The following is a 24,279-nucleotide window of genomic DNA, read 5'->3' as shown; positions in this document are numbered from 1 at the left end:
GGAAGCCCTTCAGAACCATTTGGCTGTGGCAATGGCTTCTCGAAAGACTTCCTCTGTATACTCCGTGCTATGAAGTTACGCCTGGCCCATTTACGTTGCCAGTTCTGATAAAACTGCAAATCCGTCCAGAACTGAGCAGGACCATTAAGACTCAAATCCCTGCCTACGGCTAAAGGGCAGTCCATTCGTGTCATCTCTCCAGTGTGGAGGAAACGTTTTAGAGCTTCCTCCTTTTGAATGATTCTCTTTGATAAAGATGTTTCCAGACCACTCTATGGAGTTTGATGATAAGCCTCGGATCCCCCTGTACATGTAGCTTCTAGACAAGGAACGAAAGTTTTGAAAGTACGTGTAGTTTGATAATTTTCTCAAGCATAACTCCTAATGTTGTCAGCAGTAAGAGCAAACTCAGTGTGTAATAAAAGCCATTACTGACAAGCAGTGTTGAAGTAAGAAGCTTTTATCATCTTCATAAACCTATCTCTACAGTACTGGTCCTTTTAGAGAGTTTTATGGGACTTCTTTACTGTGCTATGGAAAGTCTTGTGCTCATCAAAATGGTCATCTGCTATCTTGTAGTAATCTTCTAACTCTAAAATGCTTTTACCTTTAACTTATTATTCAAGTACATGCATGTATCCAAAGAACATTTAAACAGAACTCTATATATCCTGTGAACTCATTTTCATTGCTTTAGTCATTAAATAGAATGACTGTGTGGGCGTTGTAAATGCTACATTGTATGCTACCCCTGGTACATCCAGATCCACTGTAGTGAATTGTTGGTGAAATCTTCAGTGACATGTCTCCAAAAGTTGGAAGTGAATGGACTGTAAGAAAGTTCCCTTCCCCTGGCTAGGAGATTAGTGTCCGAGGCAGGCCTTAATATATCATTAGCTCATTTCCATGTCAGACCAAAGTCAGGCTTAACGCAGATTTAGGACCGGAGGGCCAAACTGTCTCTTTATAGACAGGAGACGGCCATTAGGATGAACCTCTAAATGCCTGAAGCTATTGACTTTCAATAAAGAGTCTTTTATTGCTGATACCACAAAGTCACAACCCTATTTTGGGTATTCAGTAAGTGCAGCGAGGCCTACAGACTGGCTTGTATCAAGCAGGCCACTTTGCAGCATTGGACATCCGGAAATTCAATAAGTTTGAAGGATTACATGGAAAATGGACCGGATAAATGTTGAAGTTCTATTATAGGTTACTGGGAAATAGTGGATTGGGTAAGGGTGGTTTGTCCAGGTCTATAAATTCGCTTTTCTGGCCAAGGGATATATGTCCCAATCTTTAGGGTATAGCAGCACCACTTTCTGATTCATGTTGCTGAATTACAGCTAAAAGGCATCTATAAATACTGGGCGAAAATTGTCTTTAAAATTCTGAAGAGGGCTAAAATTTCCGGAAAACTCTTTTGATATTTAATTTTTCCAATGCATCATTCAATTAATTAATTGGTATTTGTAATGTTATTATAATACAGATTCTGATTTTAAACTTGACCAAAAGTATCTAGTCATCAATTACCAGTATAGCACGGGTTACCCAGAAGCAAGGAATGTTTTTGTGTTGCCCAACCCAGATTTTGTGCCATCATCTCAAGTCTCTATTGGATCAAGACGATTTTTCCTCTGGGACTAAATCTTCATAAGGGAATAGAAGTTATTACTGTCCTCAATATTTCTGCGGAATCGTGACAAATTGCTGTTTCTGAGGGATCATAGTCATAATTGAGGACGTTGGAAAAGTGATTAATTTCCAAGAACATTTAGGAAAGGGATTCCAATGTACTTGGTAGTTGATTGGTTATAGATATGAGAAGCATAAGAGGAATATCAGAAATGATTAACTTTGAATGGATTTATATTGATAAGTTTTTCCTGGTTAATATCCAATGGATAGAAAGAAAATGTTTTCCTTGAATCATGTACATGCCATAGCATCTTTCTCATTTTATAAGTACTTTCAGCTTAATGAAATGATATTGGCATACTGTCGCTGAATTTAAAATCCTTAAGTCATAAATAACCTAAAGGTTACTTTGCTGATGCAAAATGAGTTTCATTTCTGTGACTTGGAAAGATATTGATATTTATGTCTTAATACTAGGTAAAAACTTAATAAACCGTTTTAAGCATTCTAGTTACTGTGAAAAATGATTGAATGGATTCTCAATCTACTAGTCAATGTGCAATCTTTTTCCATAAGATCACGCAAGAATCTCTTTAGAATGTATCTTGGTAATACATAGAAAATTATGATATCCCAACATAATAATTGTGACAGAACAATTTCACATGCAAGGACCATTTGCCACTGGAAGTTGATAAATGTTATAAATAGATATAAATAATCTACAAGGTGATAATTCGACTTAAATGATAAGTTCTACTCAAAATAGTGTTGCCAAAGGGTGATGTTGTATTTAACATTGTTACTTTTTGCATTGTGTTGTTGTTTACGCGTGGTGTTCATTGTTTGTTGCTGCAGGAAAACTGGAACTGAAGGAAGACAACGTGGAGAGTCTGCTGTCCACAGCCAGCATCCTGCAGCTGTCTGAAGTGGTGGAGGCCTGCTGCGGATTCCTCATGAAACAGTTACACCCGTCTAACTGTATCGGCATCAGGCAGTTCGCAGATGCCAACGGCTGCATGGATCTGTTAAAAGTGGCACACAATTTTACCACTGTGAGTCAGTAATTCTTGTATTTCCCCTTCTTTTTGAGAAATGGGAAACATGTTGTTTTTTTTTGTAATCTTGTTCTTCTGGCTCTGGTCAGTCTGGTGGTGGTGTAGGATATATTGTATAGCTCACCTTAATGGGCAATGAGTACAAAAATCATGCAGTTGCTTAGACATCTATGCTGTATTTCAGTCCAAGAAGGAGTTGATACAAAGGGAGATATGTAGCACTCATACATACGCTGTCACGCAGCTTTGTAGCAGAATTCTCTACTTGGCATCCATCATACTTCATGTCTATTGGTTTGCCCCATTTGGGGAGAGTGAATTGTGTAAGCCATCTGTCCCCCTGTGCTTAACTGTCCAATTCAATGCCATCAGTAATTATGAAATTTTCGATTGACTGACCCTCGCGTTACCACCAGGCTAGTGGACCGCTGTCATTCTGCTATCAGTCATCCTTGTGGAGAGGGTCCCAGGAGTCTTATATTATAGCAGAAGCCAGTATGGCTACAGAGTACTATCTTGTAGGTTAAGATGCAAACCTTTGAAGCCATATCCTTTCTAAATTGTTGTGTATGTACCTCTCATAAATGACTTCCTTGCTTTGTTTCATCATAGAGCATATCTATTTGAATATGATGCCTGATGGTTTTTGATATGATGTTTTTTTCTCGTAGGAAAACTTCTGTGAGGTGATAAAGAACCAGGAGTTCCTGATGCTGCCGTCAGGAGAGGTCGCGAAGCTGTTCTCCAGCGATGACCTGAACGTTCCCGGGGAGGAGACCATCTTCCAGGCACTGCTGCTGTGGGTGAAACACGAGCCTGACTCCAGGAAAAAGGACCTGGCCAGACTGCTGTGTCATATCAGACTCCCCCTCCTCACACCACAGGTAGGTCTTCATGGGCTTTCTCTAAAAGTCTACTTAGGCTGCACCAGAACCTTGGGTCCTGGGCTTTTTGTCTTCGCCAGAAGGGTATTTTTCAGTTTGGAGTGGCTGTGGTGTGGGTCTGTATGTATGTTCAACAGCATAACTCGAGAAGCTGTGAATGGATCTTTGTGACATTTGGTAGGTTAGTAGTGACTGTGAAAACAGAGCTTCACCTGGTGTTTTCCAACAGTACTGCAGCAGGCTTTTTATGCATTTCTTGTTTTATCATTTTTATCATAAGCTGATCTAAAACAGATTTCTCTGCAACCAGCCTCAAATCGGGGGATGCATAATTTACAGTACTGAGTATATGTTTCACAGAATTCTCTAACACATCATGTTACACTGTTTTGTTCCTGGCAGTTCCTAGCTGACCACATAGAGACCAACATGTTGATCCAAGAGCAGCCGGAGTGCCAGAAGCTGCTGATGGAGGCCATGAAGTACCACCTCCTCCCAGAGAGGAGACCCATGATGCAAAGCCCCAGGACCAAGCCCAGGAAGTCCACTGTCGGATCACTCTTCGCTGTCGGTGGGATGGACTCAACTAAAGGTGGGCTGATCTACTTGTAGAAGGGACAACTCACTACCTCAAGCCTGTATATGACTGTCTCTTGTCACGTGATAATCGACTTGTGACAAGAGAACTCCAAGATGAGATCTGACTTTACCAGGTTGATGAAGAATCTCTTCAGAGTAGCAAACTCTTTTTAAAGTTTAAGGAAGAGTCTCATCACAAGAGAATTTTATACCTGAATTCTTTGACTTTTCGCACCCAGAATAAGCCTCAGCATTTGAATGTTTGAAGCAAATAAATTAAAGTTGAAATTAATTCTCTGCCCCCCCTCACTCCAGGTGCAACCAGTATAGAGAAGTATGACCTTCGCACAAACACCTGGACACAGGTGGCCAGTATGAACGGACGCAGGCTGCAGTTCGGGGTGGCAGTCTTAGAGGAGAAACTGTACGTAGTCGGAGGCAGAGACGGACTGAAAACTTTAAATACCACAGAATGTTACAACCCCAAAACCAAACAGTGGACATCGATGCCGCCGATGTCAACACACAGACATGGGCTAGGTAAGGAATGATCAGGCATTTATTGTTGTAGTACAGCTATACTTTTGCTTTATCCAATGTTTCTATGTAGGAAACACTGTGGTGACACTGAGGTGACACTGTGGTGACTGTTTGTCTCTCATAACAAATATTAGGCCTCTGTTAAAACACAGCATTCTCTTCAAAGTAAGAGCAGAAACACACGAATATCAATTATCAGGTGTGTGTGGCATTGTGTAATGTAATAATTCATGAACCAAGGGGTCCAGGGTTCAATCCCCTGACAACTACCCTCCCTGTACGGTGGAGTGACAGCCACTGGGCCTTTTGGCTAATCATTGATGCTGTGTCCAAACACTGATGAGGACACAGATGGACTTGGTGTTGCCAATGTGCCAAGATCTGCATATTTGCCATTAAGAACCATACAATTATTTCTTTTTCAGGTGTTGCAGTCCTGGAGGGGCCGATGTATGCTGTAGGTGGCCATGATGGGTGGAGTTACCTGAACACGGTGGAGAGGTGGGACCCTCAGGCTCGGCAGTGGAACTATGTCGCACCCATGTCTACACCACGGAGCACGGTGGGGGTGGCAGTACAGGGGGGCAAGTAAGTAACATCATACATTGATGAATGTTAGACATCCAGATCGACTATATGAGTGACAAATGTCATTCAAAACGTCCGGAAGTATCGCCATAATTTATCCAGTAGTAGAGTTTGAGTTGTCTTGGAATAAGTATTATCATGCTCACTGACAAATTGGATCAAAATTGACATCAGGCCACACCAATTTAATTTGTTGGTTCTCGGATTCGCCTCTTTGTTTTTTTCTGATTTGCAAAAAAAGAAAAATTTGATTCTGGTCCTGAATCAACTGAAAAATGCTCATGTTTTGCCCCCAACAGTTGAGGAAAGTCCTTTTCTTCCTAGTTGTTACAGTTTTCCCATCTATCATTGCAGTGGTTTTATTAAAAGTTCAAAATTCAATGTTTAAATTTTAACCCAGCCTTTTGCGTTGACTTCATGGCTCATTTTGTAGCATTTAAGCCTATAATAGGATGCCTAGACCTGTTTTTATTTTTATTTTTTTTCGCCCTGTCGCTTCATATTTTTTCTGAAAAAATCCGAGAACCAACAAATTAAATTGGTGTGGCCTCAGATCTATAAAGACCAAGTTTTGATACTTGGACTCCTTGGGAAAGGACAGAATCAGGTAGAAAAAAACCTTCTTATTTTATGACAAGGGAATTACTGCATGAGTACACTTCACCAACTGCAAGCAAATCGTTCAGGGTCAGTTTATATGGGTGGCTGGAGAAATAACTGCAGGGTGCTGCAGTTTCTGGACGACTGGCTTTTACGTTCTTTCTGCTATGAGGAAGAGAACTGGGCAGTTAGTTTTACAGTCCCTTACAGGGTTCACTGCAAAAGAAGACAATCTTGTCCTAACAAGCCTTGGGGCATTCAAGGCAGTGCACTTTGATAAACCAGTCAGGGTGTTAAAAAAGATCATGACTGTACTTGTGGGCTGGGTAGATTTCATTCGGTGCGCAGGTTTTACTGACGATTTACAGAGGTAATACTGACATGGCAATTATCACTTGTCTTCATGCCTACATGCCCTAAAGACTGTAATAGCTGACCGAAGCACTGCTGGAGTTCAGGCCAGCGCTGATTACATTTTATTGATTGGGCACAGACAGATGTGCAGCCTTGACTGTGTCTTACACAGATTGGCACATGGGGAACAGACCACATGCAGCAAGGGATGCTATTCCAATTAGCTTGTCTCATAGCTGCGTGCCTTTGCACTTGAAAGTTACAGTCTTTTCCCTTCTCTGTGCTTCTTGTGAAAGTTTCAGTCAATGACAAATGTGTAATTGAAGTTAAAGGTTTTGTCAAAAGTTGAAATCTATTATAAAATCTTGTTGACATAATGCACCCCTTGGATATTCCCAAAGAAATGTGGAAAATCCAGAGATACTGAAGTTGATATTTATGAATTAGAGAAAACACATTCCAACCAGCACTGAAAGTTTTATGTGTAAGGTACAGATTGGCAATATCTGACATTGCTGACAGGTAGAATTTAAGATGAATTGATTGAACTCATTGATAGTCCTGCAGAGACATCCCTGCTTAATGGATCGGATTGCCTGCTGTTTATTGGGTTAATGTGCAGCGGGAAAAAGATTGGCAATTCTGCATCTTATATCAAGCCATGTCTATCCTTCAATAAGGAACCTCGCCGACATACATCAAAGATCAACTTTCGTTTCAGCTTGTGGTCGGAAAAACAGCGTCATTTTTCAGCCTCAGCACCAAACTTTTCAAGGTAGCATGTGATGAGAAATGACTGCACCTTAATTGCTCCTTTTTTCTCCTCCTTCCTTGGGCTTTCTCCGCCATTAAACTCTATTGATTTGGGGTTTAATTGCCATTAGGTTTTAATCCTACACTTTAAATCAAGTCAGGGCAGTGCCGTCTGACATACTGAGGGATGACCGGCTTGGCAATCATGGTTATTTTGGGAAGGAGGGGGTCAATTGGTAGTAATGGACTGACATTTGTCTTGAATTTCTATGTCCATAAAGTTGACTCGTGAAGCTCTATTTTAATCTGTCATTCAGAACAATGTTGTTATTCCCCGCACTGAAGTTCTGATAGTCGTCATTTGGAGCATTGCAGATACAGGTACAGTCAAACCTGTATAAGTGGCCGCCTTTGCCAATGTGACCACTTTTTAGTGTTCCCTCAGATAAGTGCCCAGGGACCACCTGTCCACATAGAGCTGGGATTTCATCAGTTCCCCAGTGATCTTCTTGGACAGTTTCGACTGCACAGGCGTTTATGTCAGCAGCAATTTTCTCTACATGTCTGATTTAAAATCGGTGTGTGTTCATTGTTTCTGCTCGTTGAGAGAAAGAACAATCCACTATTCTAGAGACATATTGATTAATTGTCATTGAGTAAACAGTTGGCTACCAAATTGTAAAAGAATCTTCCAATGTAACTGCCAGGCAGTGATTACTTTGAAGGACAAATCATCCTAAGTATTCTAGATGCCAGAATATGAATTTATGCCCACACAGTTACATAATACAAGCTGACATGCTGGCAGATTGACAGAAAATTTGGTAATTACCAGGGGTATACATGTCTCACTGGACTCATACAAGTTAGGATTTCACAAGGTTTTCCAAGAAAAACTTTTCACTTTTACCTGATGCATACAAAAAGGTACCACTAGTACAGGGTAATAATGATGCAACCGGAGGTGACATTTGAGCGGAAAGTTGCACTCTTGAGAGTCAGCAGTCCTGACAGTTTTATTACATCGTGTGGTGCTGTATTCCCACAATGACACCAACAAACAGCCAAGTAATGAAAATTTTACAGAAAGCAAGTATTGCTTACTTGGTCATCCATCTTCTATCTCTCAGCTTCTTAAGAAAATGTCAAAGCAAGGAGAAAAACAAGACAACTTTGTATGGGCTTGTCTTGTCTAAGAACGAATCTGAAGTGTGCAAATCTCATAAGAAACAGAAATCAATCAACTTTATTGCAGGGAGGATGAAAAGTAATAAAAGCGTAATGAGATCAATTAGTGAACAGTTTATATGAAGATAGGTGAAGGTCTCGGGAGAAATTGGGCTGTTATATATTGATGCTATAATCAGGATCATTTGAAAATATAACATTTCAAGTGCAGCTACGAAAATTGATTATTGTAGCCTTGAAATTAAAATTGAAGCTAGAGCCAGCCTACCTGCTGATGTCTTCACAGCAGAAAGCTCGGAGGGGAAGGATTTGATGATTGTCTTGGGGAATTACAGACTTTGCCCCTCTAGATCATATCACGTAACAGTTGACGGAAAATTTAGAGGTGTCCCACACACGGTGCCGTAACCTTGTGTTGTAACTCCCCTCTGGCAATTAATTTCTCTTTGGGAATTAAGTTCTAGAATTTCACTGCAAGATTGCCTGGCTGTGATTCATGACTGGGGTCCTGGCCAGGGGAGAAGATGAGAAAATGATGCATTAGGAGACATAATGTAGGGGGGGTTGTGAGATTACCAAGGATACGAGTTATCATTCACTGGATTAAAAGAAGATAGCAAACTAGATGATAAAATATTTGGACGTCCATCATCCATTTTGTAGTATACATGTAGCTGGTATACTGGTGATGTTACTGGAATGATGTGGCCTGATTTACTTTCATGTTGTGCTAGAATGACCCCAAAAAAGTGATGAAAGGAAGTAATTACTTCTAACACAATTGTAGCAAGGTGAAACACAGTAAGCTTGAAAGATACTTTGTTTAGTTATTTGAAGTCTTATTCCTTTCGCCGATACCCATAACTTCATTTCCTAAATTTTCTATCAAGAAATAAATGCAATTTACTGTTTCTTAAGATAAGATGGCATTTCTAGGTCAATCTGATAAGCAGCAAAGTAAGTAGATTGTTGGGCAAGACGGAAAGAAATGGGGAGCAGTGATTGGAAGGCTACATTCTTTCCAATTTGATATCCTTGGGGAGTAGACATTAGGCTGAAGTATTGGATCAAGGTATTGTCTGGAATGACTGACCTAAAAGCTGAAGGCTTATCTTACAGGACGTAAACAACTTAAGGAAACATTTCCATCAATCAAATCCCAAATCTCTCAGATACATACAGATGCTATCTTAACCACTAACACCCTTTTTGACTTATAGAAAAGAAAGATGAAGGTGTAGAGATTTTGGAAAGTTTCTGGTCAAAGTTGGATATCAGAACTGATGTGTCGTGTTCCCCTGTGACCCCAGGTTGTATGCTGTAGGAGGGAGAGATGGAAGTTCGTGTCTCAGGTCAGTGGAGTGCTATGACCCCCACACCAACAAGTGGACCATGTGTGCACCCATGTCCAAGAGAAGAGGTGGCGTGGGGGTCACTGTGTGTAACGAATGTCTGTACGCCATTGGAGGGCACGACGCTCCGGCGAGTAACAGCGGCTCACGCTTCACGGACTGTGTAGAAAGGTGAGGGAAAAAGTCAATTTTTTTTCTTGATATTTGTACAAGGGCTTTCACTGGTTTTTAGGTACAGGTACATGTACACTGAAGTTTCTCCACTAATCCTTGTGGCCTCAAAATTTACTACATTTTTAACCTCAAAATCTTTGATGTATTGATCAAATGTATGTTAGTTATTCTACATTTGCCCATTGTAGTTTGTATAGAAGAGGAAATGATAATAGAGAAAATAATGATACAAACAAAACATGACAATCGAAACTCAGAGATGACTTATAATTGCCTAGTATACGTTTCAACTTCTATGTAATTCTGGCATACCTTCACAATAAACCATTCCTTGGTTCCTTCCTTTTCCACAGATATGACCCCAAAACTGACACGTGGACCACAGTCGCCCCTCTCAGCGTTCCCAGGGATGCTGTGGGCGTGTCGTTGCTAGGAGACAGGGTGTATGCGGTGGGAGGGTACGATGGGCAGAGTTACCTGAACACGGTGGAGTGTTACGACCCACAGACCAATGAGTGGACACAGGTGAGATGTGGAAACTTTCCCCTTTATCACTACCAAATATGTTTGTCACTCCCTGCCAAAGAATTTACATGACTAATTGTACTCTCTGGGACTGGCTTGGTTCTTCTTGCATAAAGACATTACTTCAAAGTGGTGCGTAAAAAAATCAATAGGTTGTAAACATCAGGTAAAATATTATATATGCTGCCAACAATAATGCATAAGTCAATAAACCTGTGATGAATTAGCATCACCTTTTCCTAACTTTGACCTTTTGATAGGACAAGGTTTTTCCCATGTTTTGTCCCATATTTTGGTGGGTTGGACTCAACATGCAGTCCACTGCACACAGCCAACCAATCAATGTGGCCGTAATCTTCCGGATCTTCCTTGATCGAACGAAACAGCTGTGGATGGGGAACCATGATGGACCCTGGTACTACAGGTCACCAGTGAGATCACTGTTCAGTCACATGTTAAATCTCCAGCCACATGAACACAGGACATTACTGCTCTGTATTTTTGAATGTGGAGTAGCCTGGTATCCAGTCTATCATGGTTAGGGCAGGTTGTCTTCCCTCGTCCAGCTCAACAGACCACCCAGTGGGAGTGTTACACCTGTAGGAGCTGAGCTAATAGAGTTTAGGATGCGAGGAGTTGTTAGTGGTGGGGCTAATTAAACTCCCGTTGTGCAAAACCTACCAAGGAACCTAGCTGAGTCGGGTGGGAAAAGCTCCTGTAGCCCAGAAGAGAACTCATCCCAACCAAGATAGACTGGACCCAAGGCTAAATGATGGTAAAACAATAAAGTTGTTGATGGACATTTTTTAAAAGATGTGTTCGTTTTGTTTCAGGCGGCGCCCCTCTGCACGGGGAGGGCTGGAGCGTGTTTGGTGCAGTGCAAGATCACATGACTAGTCGTGAAGCGATCATGTTCGAAGCACATGATCAAGAAGAAATCTCTCATCGCCTCAATACTGACCAATGGGCAGCCATGCAGCCTCTGACTGTGTCATATCTTTACTTTCCATTGCACCATACCATTAAAACATGAATGGGGAGATACAGGTAGTAGCTTCATGACATTGGGTGAAAGATGATGAGTGGGTTTTTACTGATGTAAATATCAACTGATGTGTACAGTATATGACTTGAGTCTCTTCAACATCAGGAAATTGAAATGGCTGTTGCAATTGACCAGTCTGTGGTAAGCTGAAGAAATTTGTACAGTTTGCTTTAGATGGACACAACTGTGACGGGACTACGTATACCCCGAATGAGAAAGGAATAACCCAACCCTGAGGACATTCCAAATAACTAGTTGTCTACAGTCTCTGTATATTTTCTCTGTCTATGTGACCATTTCCTCGTGAACCAGGTATGCAGATGTGAAACTACGCAAGTGTTCTGTATGTGATGTGCTCCTCATTGAACTTGAACTGCAATAATATGTGCCAAAATCTGAGCCTCTGCCCTAGGCTACACATGGTTGGATGATTTTAAAAGGACATGTTAATTTTTCCTACCTGTAAATCTGATCTACATCACCTTACTTGTCTCTGCCTAAAACCTGAGCTAACATCTCTGGTACTTTACAATAGTGGTAGGATGGTTGCCCAAATCATATGTAGTTACGACATGTTAGTAATGCGTTTCTGCAGATGTCACAATAGGTCATTTTGCTGCATCCATTTATGATAGTCATACATTTGTATTTCTCTAGTAGTTATCCATACAGCTCTGTTGATGTCCTACATGCCCTTGAGAAGTGCACATGTATATCAGAATGACAACACTTCGCTCTTTAAGCAATAGCTTTAAAATGGGAAAATCTACTGAAATGCTAACTTTCAAGTGTGATGACTGTTATACCTGCTCTGTTCTACACATTTGTGAATGGTAACTCTGTAAAGCCCTGTATGATATGCTTCTCATACAGAAAGATTTCATACAGGGATGTGTATTACTTGTACATCATGTACAGTAGTAGGAGATAGCACATTAGATTGTGGTAAACATGTATGTAAACAAAGTGTTGCATTTGCTTTCAAATCTATGGTTCATGTTTTTGTTAAGATGAATGTCTGAATAATCATTCTGGGAAAGCAGCAGGGAAAACTGGCCATTTTTATAGCCTACTATCAACAGCAAGCACAGTGCTGTGAAACTGGTAATTTCCATACTGACATTGCTCAAGAGCTTGAGTTGTAATAGCTTAGATTTGACAAGGTTTTCTCCTCTTGTAAGAGAACAGTTATTCTAGAAGATGAACGAGTTACAATTGTAATCATTTTTCTCTTTCCAGTTCAAGTAAGAAATGCCTTGCTCATGCCATTTCTGAATGTAACCAAGACATTATCTAACAGTGCAATGTATAAGAACTACGTATAGCAAAATAATCTATCATATCAAGAGAAATATATACACACAGCAAAATGGGGAGGTGTGCTGGGATTTCAGTTTGTGTTGAAACTTGCACAGTGCCTAACTAAACAATGTAGTCAGGTACGTGTTGTGTATAGGTACCCAACTCTGTTATACAGAGTACTGGTAACGACATAAATGCAGCAGATTCTGAACAATTGTCAGCTTCTATTACACGAAATCCTAACATTCAAATCTGTGCTTTGATATTTCTGGTGCTGTGAGGATCCTTTTTATGGTGGTGTATAGTACGTGAAACTCCTGTAAGTAGCTTGTTGCCTGTAATCGTGGCTGGGATGATTCATTGTGTTGTACAGGCCCATCAATATGGTGTAGAAGGTAGACACCACTGCAGCTGGATAGCACTTTTAGTCGTGAGGCAAAAGCTTGCAATTGGTACATAATAGAAACAGGAGAATATTGAGTGTTAACTTATGATGCAGTGGAAGAGGATGTAACAGTGTACAGATGTCTAATCGAAAAACAAGATGCAAATTTGCACCATGTCAAGTTGTATATGCAATATCTGCAATATCTCGTCATAACTTGTAACTAAAGCGAAACTTTTTAATCACCTTGTTCTTGTTAATAACTTTTTGTATACAATCAAGCTGTGTATTGTCAGCATTCAGGACCATACAATGGTATATTTATGAACAACATCATATGTGGAAACTGTGTGATTGTTATTAATACATGACTGTATATATATATACATGTATATATATGGTGTGAAACTATAGCAGGAAGAATAGCATTTATACGGGCACTGTTGTGTCGTTGTGAATTATGGCAATTCAGAAGTGACCCTGCATTTTTAAACATTAGATATGGACATGTGTGGCTCTCAGTGGATGAAAGGGCCCAACATACAGTAGATTTGTATTGTGAAGAAGTAGTCTTAACTGGTTAACCTTAACTATGGGGGTCCCATTTTCTTTCATTTTCGCTAACACTGTTTACTTTTTCGCTGGAAATTTGCATTGTAACAAAAGCTTTAATATGAATATGCTGCAATGCTTTTCATCTTATACCACCAATTGATATCCTTATTCTTTTTACTAAACAATACCCCAAAGTACGAACCAGTTAAGATTTAAACTTACTGTATGTGCTGTTCCTCAACAAAGAGAGCTTAGACATGTCAGTGGTCTCGGATATTTCTGAAAAATATGAAGTGACAGGGCTGTACAATGTACGTGTTTGCAAAAACAACTGTTCTTGCATGTTCCCCATCAGCTACAAGGGGAGAAAGAGAACTTTGTTTTTGTGAGTTTTTCTTTCATGCAAACAAATAGCATAGCTGATGCAAATACAGAAGCATATCATTGTATGCTTTGGAGTACTGTGTACATGTACCTGCAGGTGTATTATGATGGTTTTGGACCAAGCATTTTGTGAATGTTAAGTTCAGTTCTCTCCTCCATATAGGTACTAGCCATTGTCTTCTTCTAGACCAAAACAGGGATTCAGACTTTTGACACTGCATGCAGCTTTCATGTACACGTCCTGTAATGTCTTATGGTGGACAAATAAAAACTCAGACAATACAAACTGTGTGGTGTGGAGTACTGAGTCCAGAATGGAAGCTTATGAAGCGACATGCCATAAACTTTGACTGAAGCGAATCCCGGAAAGTGCAGTTACCACAATGACTGTGCAAAGTAGGTTATTGTTTTACCATCATACATGTAAGTGTTATTTGTCCATAGCAAAACCTCTCCACCATTTTCTTTGCATCGTGGGCAAGCAACTATCAGTCCTCTTGTGGTTTCTGTGAAAATGCAGCCAGTCTGCAAATCAAATTCATCCTTATGAACTATGAAATACCTAAGGCTAAAACATTGCAAAATCTGAGATGAAATAGGTGAATATATTGACATTAAAGCCCTGAAGCTGCTGAAGGTTTCAAATACCAGCCTGTAGCTGTGAACTTCAAGGTGAAGTGCATAGATCAAAAGCGGCCTCTAGCAGTTGAATGAAGTACTGCAGCAATATGTTGGCTTAGTTAATGTCAATTTGTTCGGCCATTAATGGTAAGAAAGTAAATTGTACAACAAGAAAATGGAATAGCCTGGAGGTTACAGTTAGGTCACGTACTTTGTATTCTCAGCCTTCACCCTCACAGTAAATAATCTTGTTGACAATAAGCGAGAGTTAAAACAGGTTCACCTGGAAGAGCAGTCAGAGTACTGGTAAAAAAACGTGAGACCAAGGCCTTAAACTGCAATGTAAAAAGCATCTTTAGGCCACACCAATTTAATTTGTGGTTCTTGGATTCGCCATTGTTTTTTCTGATTTGCAAAAAACAAATTATGGTTCTGAATCAACTAAAAAATGCTCTTTAAATATTTTGCCCCCAACAGTTCAGGAAAGTCCCTTTCTCGCTATTTCCTAAGGTTTTTCCACCAATCAATGCAAGGGTTTAATTAAAAGTTCAAAATTCATTGTTTAAATATTTACCCAGCCTTTTATGTTCACTTCATAGTTTCTATCGACCTGTTTTTATTTTTTTTCGCCGTCACTTCATATTATTTATAAAAAAAATCAGAGAACCAACAAATTAAATTGATGACTGTGGTCTTACTGCAACAGTTATAAGAAGTTAAATAATGTAATAATATTACAATGAAAACACCATTTTTGTACCAATGGAATAGCATTGAGGTTACTGCTAGGTCATGTACTTTGTTCTCTCAGCCTTCACCTTCAGCTCTGTCACGGTAAACAACAAGCTAGAGTTACATGTAAAACAGGTTCACCTGGAAGAGCAGTAAGAATACTGGGAAATGACCAAAAAATGTGAGACCAAGGCCTTAAACTGCTAAGTCAAAAGCATCTTTACTGCAACAGTTATGAGAAATAATAACATTACAATGAAAACACCATTTTTGTACCAATGGAACAGCCTGGAGGTTACTGCTCTGTCATTGCATGTACTTTGTACTCTCAGCCTTCACCTTCACGGAACCCCCCCCCCCCCCAGGACTGGAACAGTGGCACGGCCCAGAACAGCCTATCATAGGCTCTTTTGGGCCGCGGCACTGACCCTGTCTCGGAAGGGTGCGATAAGTGATCTTGTTGACAGAAAGCTATAGTTAAAACAGGTTCACCTGGGAGAGAAGTCAGAATACTGGCATGATGTCTGCTTTGAAGCTCCTTGCCACAGTGATTCGTGACTACACGAACTTAACTACAGTTTTCCTGGCTGTGTTTGTGTTTGTGGTGTTGTACAAGTTGTTCCAGAAGCCCCAAAACCTCCCCCCTGGACCTCGCCCATGGCCACTCATAGGAAACCTGTTGACTCTGAGTCAGGTGAGCTGCAGTGTTTATTTTATGATACTTGCAGCTTTTTTATAAGTTTGTTGAAGTTCTGTACAGCTGCAAGGATGAAGATTGGTTACAAATGTATGGGTCAAACAGCAACTAAGCTATCCAGGAGTTAAGTTCATGGGTGAAATAGTTGATCTTGCTTACACTGTTCAATTTACTCCCTTTGCTTTACTCACGTTTTTGAGGGATCAAACTTAAACCCACCTGAAATTGACTGGTTCAGCAGTTATTTGTTTGTATGATAATGCCAATATTTCTTGAAAGATCATACAACATATTGTAAAGCTCTGATTGGGTAAGAGTCACGGATGAAAATTAGGATGCAACAAAGAGTGCCAAGCAGTTACAACCCAGGTCCACTGGGTGTTTCTGACGGACTAGAAAAGGATCAGGGACTGGAATGTCATGGTCAGAAACAGAGATAAGCTTAATAAAACATGTAACGACGTTATGCCTAAAAAGGATGTCATTATAAAATAAAAATATCATATCTAGCCTCCAAGATTTTTCCCTCACCGATTGTGTGATTCTGTTGTTTTTAGGACTCGGCACACTTACAGTATGTGAAGTGGGCCCAGCAGTATGGTGCTGTCTTCATTGTCTACTACGGTCCTTTTGCTACTGTTGTTATCAATGGCATGGACAACATCCAAGAGGCTCTGGTCAACATGCCAGATATCTTTTCTGATCGACCTGGACCTAAAAGGGATCGAGGTATTCCTCAAATGCAAATACTTTAGAGCATATTATATTCAGTATCTGGATGTACATCTTGACTAGAGAAATTATCAGATTTTCTCGCCTAGCAGTTTTCTATGGTACTGCAACAGAATTTTGATTGTTGGATCTCCTGTTTCATGGAACTGCAGAGGTATTTTCATTGCAGACTTCGGAAGAGATAACTAATGATAAACGGATTTCATGCTTTTTGGCACCATTTGAAAACTCTGATTCTAAATACTATAATTATAGTAGCATGAGATTTGAACTTGCACAACATTATTTTGTTTCAACATGTTACAGGCATTATATTTGCTCATTATGGTCCTGTCTGGAAGGAACAGCGGAAGTTCACCATGTCAGGCCTGCGTGATTTTGGCTTTGGAAAGCGAAGCTTGGAGGGCAAAATCCTGGAGGAAGCAGAAGCCCTCAGTAGGGGCATTATCAGGACTGGTGAATAATTCTCATAAACCCCACATAATCCTTTTGACACCCCCACTAAAAGGGGTATTGAATTTGTGCCAAATGACTGTGTCAGTTGGATAGGCTATATGATAATAACATTAATGCCCCACCTTATCCTCGGTGTTTAATGGTGAGATAATCCCTGGTCAGGTGCACTAACCACCTCATAAAACACTGAGTGAGTGCACCGAGGATAAAGCGGGGCATTAACCCTTTATACTAAAAGTACTGTAAAATATGAAGAATAGAATAGATAACAATTTCATATAATGATAGAGAACCCTATGTTATCTTTTGACATCATTTGTCAACTAATGTGTCTGGGTCGTCAACTAATGTGTATTTCTCTATGACCTATTTCTCCCCTAGATGGTAAACCATTCGACATCAGCAGCATGTTACAGAAGGCGGTGACCAATGTCATCTGCTCCATCACGTTTGGGGCGAGGCACGATTACGAAGACAGCGACTTCCAGAGTTTCCTGGAGACCATTGACACCAGGTTCAGAACCTCGATCATCATCAATATATTCTCACCTGTTCTCCGCCATCTGCCTATTCTCGGCAAATCTGCACAAAATTATCACGAGAGCACCGAAAGGTGTATGCAATTTGTAAAGATGAAGACTGACGAACATCACAGAGACTTTGATTCAAACGACATCCGAGACTTTGTGGACATCTACGTGAAGGAAATAAAGCATGGACAAAATGAGAACTTCACAGACGCACAGCTGCATAAAATCATTGATGATCTGATAGCGGCTGGAACTGACACGACATCCCAGAGTCTGTACTGGATCCTCCTCTACATGGTGATCTACCCGGATATACAAAAACGAGCTCAGCAGGAAATCTCCCGTGTGTTCGGAGACAGCGCTTCTCCCACCACAGCCAAACGTACTGAGCTGCCTTTCACAGAGGCGGTCATTTCTGAAGTAATGCGGATCAACCCTGTGACACCCCTTACAGTTCCTCACTGTACGTCAAGTGATACCACCATTCAAGGGTACGACATTCCCAGAGGCACTACAGTGTATGTGAACCTGTGGTCAGTCCTGAGGGACCCCAGCCTGTGGGAAGAACCAGACCAGTTCAAACCGGAACGTTTCCTGGACAACCAAGGACAGTACATGAAGAAAGATGCCTTCATACCATTCTCAATTGGTAAATACTTAGTAGTCTGTATTTTGTATGATTGTATGTGTTGTATGAATGAATTTCAGATTATGCATCTCACATTTGTTTGCACTTGTAAAAAGACAACCCCGTATTTTTCGTTTTAACTACTTAAGCCATGGATTTAAGCATCTTTCTTCCTGTCACTCAGGCCGTCGATCCTGCCTTGGTGCTCAGCTGGCTAAGATGGAACTGTTCCTGATTACTGCATATCTGCTGCAGCACTTCACCTTCAAACTGCCAGAGGGAGCACCTCCACCATCAACTGTTGGGAAGCTCGGACTAACCAACGGACCCAGGCCGTATGAACTCTGTGCCATTCCAAAGTAGGACAGCCTGCAGCTTAACAAAGCTTTAGACTGCAACTGTATTTCTGAATTATCTTGTTGGCATTAAGTGCAAAAAATATCTCTCTCTCCTAGCCATGCTTAGCCATGCTGGAATTTTGCTGCAATAGTTGAATGCTTTATCTAAACACTGCATATGCTAACACTGGCATACATATAACAACATAATACAATGTACAAAATTATTTACAAACATCTGCACTGTAGCAATGAACAGAAAGGATGTCAATAAATTGACCTGCGCTTTAGGGTTCTTTATACACAGCAAAAGTACTAACTTGTACATGTATGTGGTATAGTTATAACATCAAAATGCTACAAAATGTTACCATAGGCCTAATTTTTCTCCTAAGAATATTACATGTAATAGATAACTATAGCAGTTTGAGTTAGCAGTCTTGTCAACTGTTCTTGCTCTCTGTTGCACTGCCCACGATGACTGAGAATGTTGGGAAGTCCAGTACAGCTGTATAGTGGAAAGCGATGTTTGTCACCACCACTACGTACTCGCAAAGAGCAAACATGGTGTAGACTGTGGGAGGCAGAAAATAAAGGATCCAGATTATACAGTGAAGACATTCATCAAAAGAACAAAAATGCCACAAACTATTTTGCCTACTTTGAAGTGTTTTTCTTACCATTTACTAATGTTAAAGTGGTTAGTGTAACTACATGACTTGTATAATCTGTAATAAGACACTTTTTCGCAGTAAAATTACTTTGTTTCCTTTGAAATAAACCTGCTTTTCTAGTACATACAAGTGTCAATACAATAGTCAAGATTGTTTTCTCTTTAGGTATATAAAGTGATCAACAACACGAAACTAGACAATGTAAAAACAATGTACATGTACATACATTTTTACCATCCACAAAACTATTCCATTTTGCTGTATACCTACTAGATAGTTGATTATTGACTAACCTCCTGGTTCACAGTACCAGTTATGTCTGAAGTAGAAGTAAACTGATGTCAGGAAAGATGTAACATTGGCCACAAACATCACGGTTTTCCAACGTAGAGACTGCTGCTCCTGTAATGCCATCAAAAACATAGTTGTCAATGCCATAAGTGTATAACTCCACAATCATCCAAAGTTGGGTAAAACCAAGATCATTAAACTGATGACAAACAAACAGACCAACTGACCACTCACCTGTTCTGACATAGGTTTAAATGCTGACCATTTCAAGAGTAGACATGTGAGGAACATGTACACCTCTGAACACACCACAAATGAGATGAAAGAAACCTCGTGGATATCTGAAACACAACACAAAACAAGCATGATTCATCCAATTCTTCCCTTGTTTGGTACATCTGTAGTTTCACACAGACACATGACTACAGCCTAAACTTACAATCTAATAAGCCCCTTCATGACTAAGGTCTGTGTACTTTGATCTAAATGGTTACTAACTTACTTGGATGACTATTTTGGCTTTTGATATTCTTCATCAGAAGTCTTGCATAGTCCTTTAAATTTCCAGGAGACTATTTTTGTTTAATTCTGCCTTACTTAATCCTGACTTACCAGGGTTCTCTGTTGAAGATACATATGTGAGCACCACCAGACTAGAGACCTCCACAACGTTTAAGAGACACGTTAACTTGTACAGCAGCTGGTACCAGACTGCAGGTGTAGCACTCCTACAGGAATCCAAAATGACAAACAATTGTCAGTTACAGTGCATGTACATGTAATATTAGCCTTTAGCAGGTCTATTTGTATTAATATAAGGTGTGGAAAATGTCTGTCATGTCACAACTATTAGGGAATCAGTAAGCATTTCTGTACAAACGGACATTAAAACACACTGGTGAGTAGAGAGAACCCACACTCCCTGCAGGAATTGAAACCGTGACAAACCCAGCCAGCCACTTCACAATCCAATACATTAACTGCTAGGCCAGACACATTAGATAGGTGGCACTGTTACAACATATTGTGGGGATTTATAGGTGCAAAGTTGGAGGATTTAATTACTGTTTTACACATATTGTGTCAGTGTTCGAACGTTCCACTTCTTTGTAGTTCATCCCTGATTTAAGTCAAAAGCTTCTCCCTGCAGATGAGTATGATAACTTGTCCATGCCTGACCTGCTCCTGTAGAAGTTGTAGTACATGAGTGTGACCATGTACCGCGGTGCTGAGTGCAGGGCGATGCCGGTCCGCCAGATGTACCGCTCGGGCGTCAGGCCTCCTATCGCTGCACTGATGGACGGCAGATAGTTGGCAACCTGGAGGAGATAAGATGCTACATTAGCCTCACCCACATCTGAGACTGAGTGGGCATACTACCACTGGCTGAGTGCTCTCACAGAGCCAGAGACAGGTCACTGAAACACTAGCCGTGGCGACTCGGTAATCCTTTTGTATGATGATATCCAGTAATTATAATAATACAAAAAGATTACCAAATCGCCACGGCTACTGAAACACTAGAGGCAAGTAGAAAACCCCTGGCTCCCAGGATGCCGGGAATCGACCCCGTGCTGAACCCGGGCAGCCAGTTTATCATAAACCCAGCACCATAACTGGTACCATCTCACCAATATACAAGAAAGGGTGCAAAAAGAACCCCAGTAACTACAGACCGGTGTGTTTAACGTCTGTGATTGGGAAACTGTTGGAGGGTATGATCAGGGACGAAATCATAAGGCATATGACAGACAACAACCTTTTCACAAGTCAACAACATGGATTCCTCCCTGGGAGGTCAACAGTCACCCAAATCCTAGAATGCCTGGAAAGCTGGTCAACCTGGATAGATGAAGGTCAACCAGTGGACATAATTTACATGGACTTTCGCAAGGCATTCGACTCGGTCCCGATCAAAAGACTTCTGAACAAAATAGAAAGTTATGGGATCAAAGGAAACCTTCTTAAGTGGATCTCATCCTTTTTACAGAACCGAAAACAGAAAGTATGTATCAATGAAAGCAGCTCTAGATGGGGAGAAGTCTACAGCGGAGTCCCACAGGGTAGTGTTTTGGGTCCGGTCTTGTTTACTATTTACGTGAATGACATGCCAGAAGTGGTAAACTGTTCTCTGAAATTGTTTGCGGACGACACAAAGTTGTTTAGACCAGTACCACAAGTACAAAACTGTGATGCTCTACAACAAGACCTGACTAATCTACAAAAATGGGCTGACAAGTGGCAGCTCAAATTCCACCCTGATAAATGTACGGTCCTGAGGGTTGGTAGTGGCCACCCGAACTTCACTTACAACATGTCCGAAAACAACAACCCCGTACCTATATCCCTGAAAGTTTCCTCAGAAGAGAAAGACCTGGGAATCCTAGTAGACAGAGACTTGGGCTTTGCCAATCATATAACAACTATTGTAAAAAAAGCAAACCAAATAATGGGACTAACATGGAGAACATTTGTACACATGGACCTAGAAATGTTTCTCACTCTTTACAAGACCATCATCCGTCCTCACTTAGAGTACGGAGCCCCCATTTGGTCCCCACATACTTGGAAACTCGCCACAGAACTAGAGAAAGTACAGAAGCGAGCGACAAAAAGAGTACCAGGCCTGCAGGATCTTTCATACACAGATAGGCTCAAGAAACTAAAACTACCTACCCTGGTCTACAGGAGATTGAGGGGTGACATGATCAACGTTTACAAATACACACACGGGATGTACAACACAGCATGTCTACTACCAATAACAACAGAGAAGAGAACTAGAGGTCATCACCTGAAAATAAAGAGGACGCAGGCAAAAACAAATATGCGCCTACACTTCTTTACAAATAGAACTGCAAGCTGGTGGAATGAGCTTCCTGGGGAGGTAGTCATGGCGCCTAGTGTAAACAGTTTCAAGAAGAGGTTTGACGAGTACATGGAAACACACCCGGTCGTCTACAATTATAGAGCTTTGGACCACCCACTACGTCCAGAGATGTCAGTAAACTGAAGAGCGGCCCAAATTGGAGCAGGACTCCTACCCGGCATGAATCAACTCTACTCTACTCTACTCTACTCATAACCGTTAGGCCAAAAGGTCCTGGGCCCATCGGACCCATCGTCAGTTAGTAGTGCTTGAACCCCACTGTTACATGGATGCGACCATGGGCCCCGACTCTCAGGCATGAGGATGGGACTAGATAGATAAAGCCTCGACCATAACAGGCTTACGTTACGTATACGGGTTGGGCTTTCTTTGGCTTATAATACGCTATTTTCTGCTAGCCACTTCTTGTTGTGAACGGTTTCTTCGCTTGACATATTGTACAAAATGTATCATATTACGTTTTACCCGCCTCTCCCACCTCTACTGCTAACGTTATGTCGAACCCGGAAGTGAGTTTGGTATCGCCTCTATACCGTTATGTACGGCTATGTTTTGAAATGCATGTCTTAATCTACGTCACGCAGATTGAACGATTCATAATACGGGCCAGTTTAAAAGGATAAAACACTGAATACGATTATTATCATGAGGCAAAAGCATCAACTAACCTTGCAGTGCGTTGCAGTTGCATTCTCGAAGTGAAACAACAACGCGATAATAACACAAGACACGAAGGAAAAGAGCGGCAAAGCACACGTTACTTTCGCAACAAAATGGATCTTCAGCCTCATAAGACTTGAGGCATGACTGATTTTTGAAGGTAAACGGTCCATTTCTTAGGAAATCTACCATTTTTTTCAACGCCAAACCTTCAGCTTGCCTCCATCAGAGGTAAACACATTTCAAAGATGTAGTTGTCTTTGCATATATTTTTGAATGCCTGATAAATAGACGACCATCTTTTAACAACTAGACCAATACTAACTTTCAACATCATAAACACATCATTTTCTAAACCTAATCATCAATATTTCGATACACTACACTGCACAGTATATGTACATATGCTGTTTATATTTACATGAGCTGATATATTAGGCACTCAATGCGAGAGACAGCTAAAAACTGGAAGCATCATGGCGGAGGTACATGTAAGTTCACGTCAATTTTCTCACGTGTCGGAATGTTTATGTCGCGTTTCATGAGGTGATCGGGGATAGTTCTTTGTTGTATGATTTTCAGAAACTAGAGATACAATTCTGGATACAGGGAGAGTAGTAATGGAGCTCATAATTGTACTATAAACCGTCTAATCGCAATGATAAGTTATTAACAACACATCCAACTGATTATGATCCAGCATCAAGGAGGTTTTGATTTCGATTATAAATGTAACGATCCAATCCCAGGGTTTATGGAATGAGCAGAAGAGACGAGTGGAGTACTGTGGATCTGTATGTATTCTTCAGAACATGTGGGTAACTCTAACTCAACTGGATATAACTGGTTCCTAGTGGACTTGCCTACTCGCCACCGGGGGTGGCAGGTTATACCATTCCCATAGGGGGGACTCTATGGTTCAGCATATTAGATCCTTACACTCTTCCCCCCTACAACAAGTAAAACTTCTCCTGAAGTTTACAGATATAACAATGTATATATAATTGTATATAACAATGTATAAGTATAATAGTAATCCAACATAACAAAATGCAACGGGGAACAGTCCGTATCCGTAACAGTACGAATAAAACTACTGAATAAAACTTAACTTGTATTAAAG

General features: G+C 40.7%; 4 protein-coding genes across 12 annotated transcripts in view; 3 read left to right on the top strand and 1 right to left on the bottom strand.

Moving 5' to 3' along the window:
- The window catches only part of LOC109467938 (kelch-like protein 5), a 124,366-nt gene extending 110,584 nt beyond the window's left edge, over positions 1-13,782 (top strand). For 7 of the 8 annotated variants that reach the window (XM_019766107.1, XM_019766104.1, XM_019766103.1 and 4 more), the window contains 8 exons: positions 2,500-2,696; positions 3,371-3,583; positions 3,986-4,175; positions 4,478-4,702; positions 5,128-5,290; positions 9,496-9,708; positions 10,065-10,236; positions 11,070-13,782. In XM_019766107.1, coding sequence (XP_019621666.1) covers positions 2,500-2,696; positions 3,371-3,583; positions 3,986-4,175; positions 4,478-4,702; positions 5,128-5,290; positions 9,496-9,708; positions 10,065-10,236; positions 11,070-11,129 — 1,433 coding nt within the window. In that variant the 3' untranslated portion in view covers positions 11,130-13,782. The remainder of the gene's footprint in view (positions 1-2,499; positions 2,697-3,370; positions 3,584-3,985; positions 4,176-4,477; positions 4,703-5,127; positions 5,291-9,495; positions 9,709-10,064; positions 10,237-11,069) is intronic. The other variant, XM_019766101.1, reaches the window with a different exon arrangement.
- Positions 13,783-13,832: 50 nt separating this feature from the next.
- LOC109467919 (cytochrome P450 2U1-like) lies at positions 13,833-18,690 on the top strand. Its single transcript, XM_019766069.1, has 5 exons — positions 13,833-15,954; positions 16,515-16,686; positions 16,996-17,145; positions 17,527-18,324; positions 18,488-18,690. The coding sequence occupies exons 1-5, from the start codon at positions 15,778-15,780 to the stop codon at positions 18,664-18,666; spliced, it is 1,476 nt and encodes a 491-aa protein (XP_019621628.1). The 5' UTR covers positions 13,833-15,777; the 3' UTR covers positions 18,667-18,690.
- Positions 18,691-18,734: 44 nt separating this feature from the next.
- Positions 18,735-24,279, bottom strand: part of LOC109467918 (post-GPI attachment to proteins factor 2-like) — a 13,740-nt gene continuing 8,195 nt past the window's right edge. Inside the window, exons 1-6 of one of the 2 annotated variants that reach the window (XM_019766067.1) lie at positions 23,165-23,409; positions 20,786-20,925; positions 20,219-20,334; positions 19,841-19,947; positions 19,609-19,717; positions 18,735-19,215 (exon numbers count right to left, since the gene is read on the bottom strand). In XM_019766067.1, coding sequence (XP_019621626.1) covers positions 19,085-19,215; positions 19,609-19,717; positions 19,841-19,947; positions 20,219-20,334; positions 20,786-20,925; positions 23,165-23,329 — 768 coding nt within the window. In that variant the 5' untranslated portion in view covers positions 23,330-23,409 and the 3' untranslated portion in view covers positions 18,735-19,084. Of the gene's footprint in view, positions 19,216-19,608; positions 19,718-19,840; positions 19,948-20,218; positions 20,335-20,785; positions 20,926-23,164; positions 23,410-24,279 lie in introns of those variants that run through there. The other variant, XM_019766068.1, reaches the window with a different exon arrangement.
- The window catches only part of LOC109467917 (WD repeat-containing protein 55-like), a 13,784-nt gene continuing 13,103 nt past the window's right edge, over positions 23,599-24,279 (top strand). The window contains exon 1 of the mRNA XM_019766065.1: positions 23,599-23,647. Within this exon, the coding sequence (XP_019621624.1) occupies positions 23,633-23,647 (15 nt within the window). The 5' untranslated portion in view covers positions 23,599-23,632. The remainder of the gene's footprint in view (positions 23,648-24,279) is intronic.

Source organism: Branchiostoma belcheri, unplaced genomic scaffold (genome assembly GCF_001625305.1).
Source record: "Branchiostoma belcheri isolate BF01 breed outbred unplaced genomic scaffold, Haploidv18h27 scaffold19, whole genome shotgun sequence".
NCBI lineage: Eukaryota > Metazoa > Chordata > Leptocardii > Amphioxiformes > Branchiostomatidae > Branchiostoma > Branchiostoma belcheri.
This window is presented reverse-complemented; position numbering and strand designations above follow the sequence as displayed.

What these genes read in the sequence shown, in the direction of transcription:
- LOC109467919 (XM_019766069.1), top strand. Translation starts at nt 15,778, where the DNA reads ATGATGTCTGCTTTGAAGCTCCTTGCCACAGTGATTCGTGACTACACG. An exon ending in ACCTGTTGACTCTGAGTCAG is followed by an intron (nt 15,955 to 16,514) that starts GTGAGCTGCAGT and finishes TGTTGTTTTTAG; the next exon opens with GACTCGGCACACTTACAGTA. An exon ending in CTTCATACCATTCTCAATTG is followed by an intron (nt 18,325 to 18,487) that starts GTAAATACTTAG and finishes CCTGTCACTCAG; the next exon opens with GCCGTCGATCCTGCCTTGGT.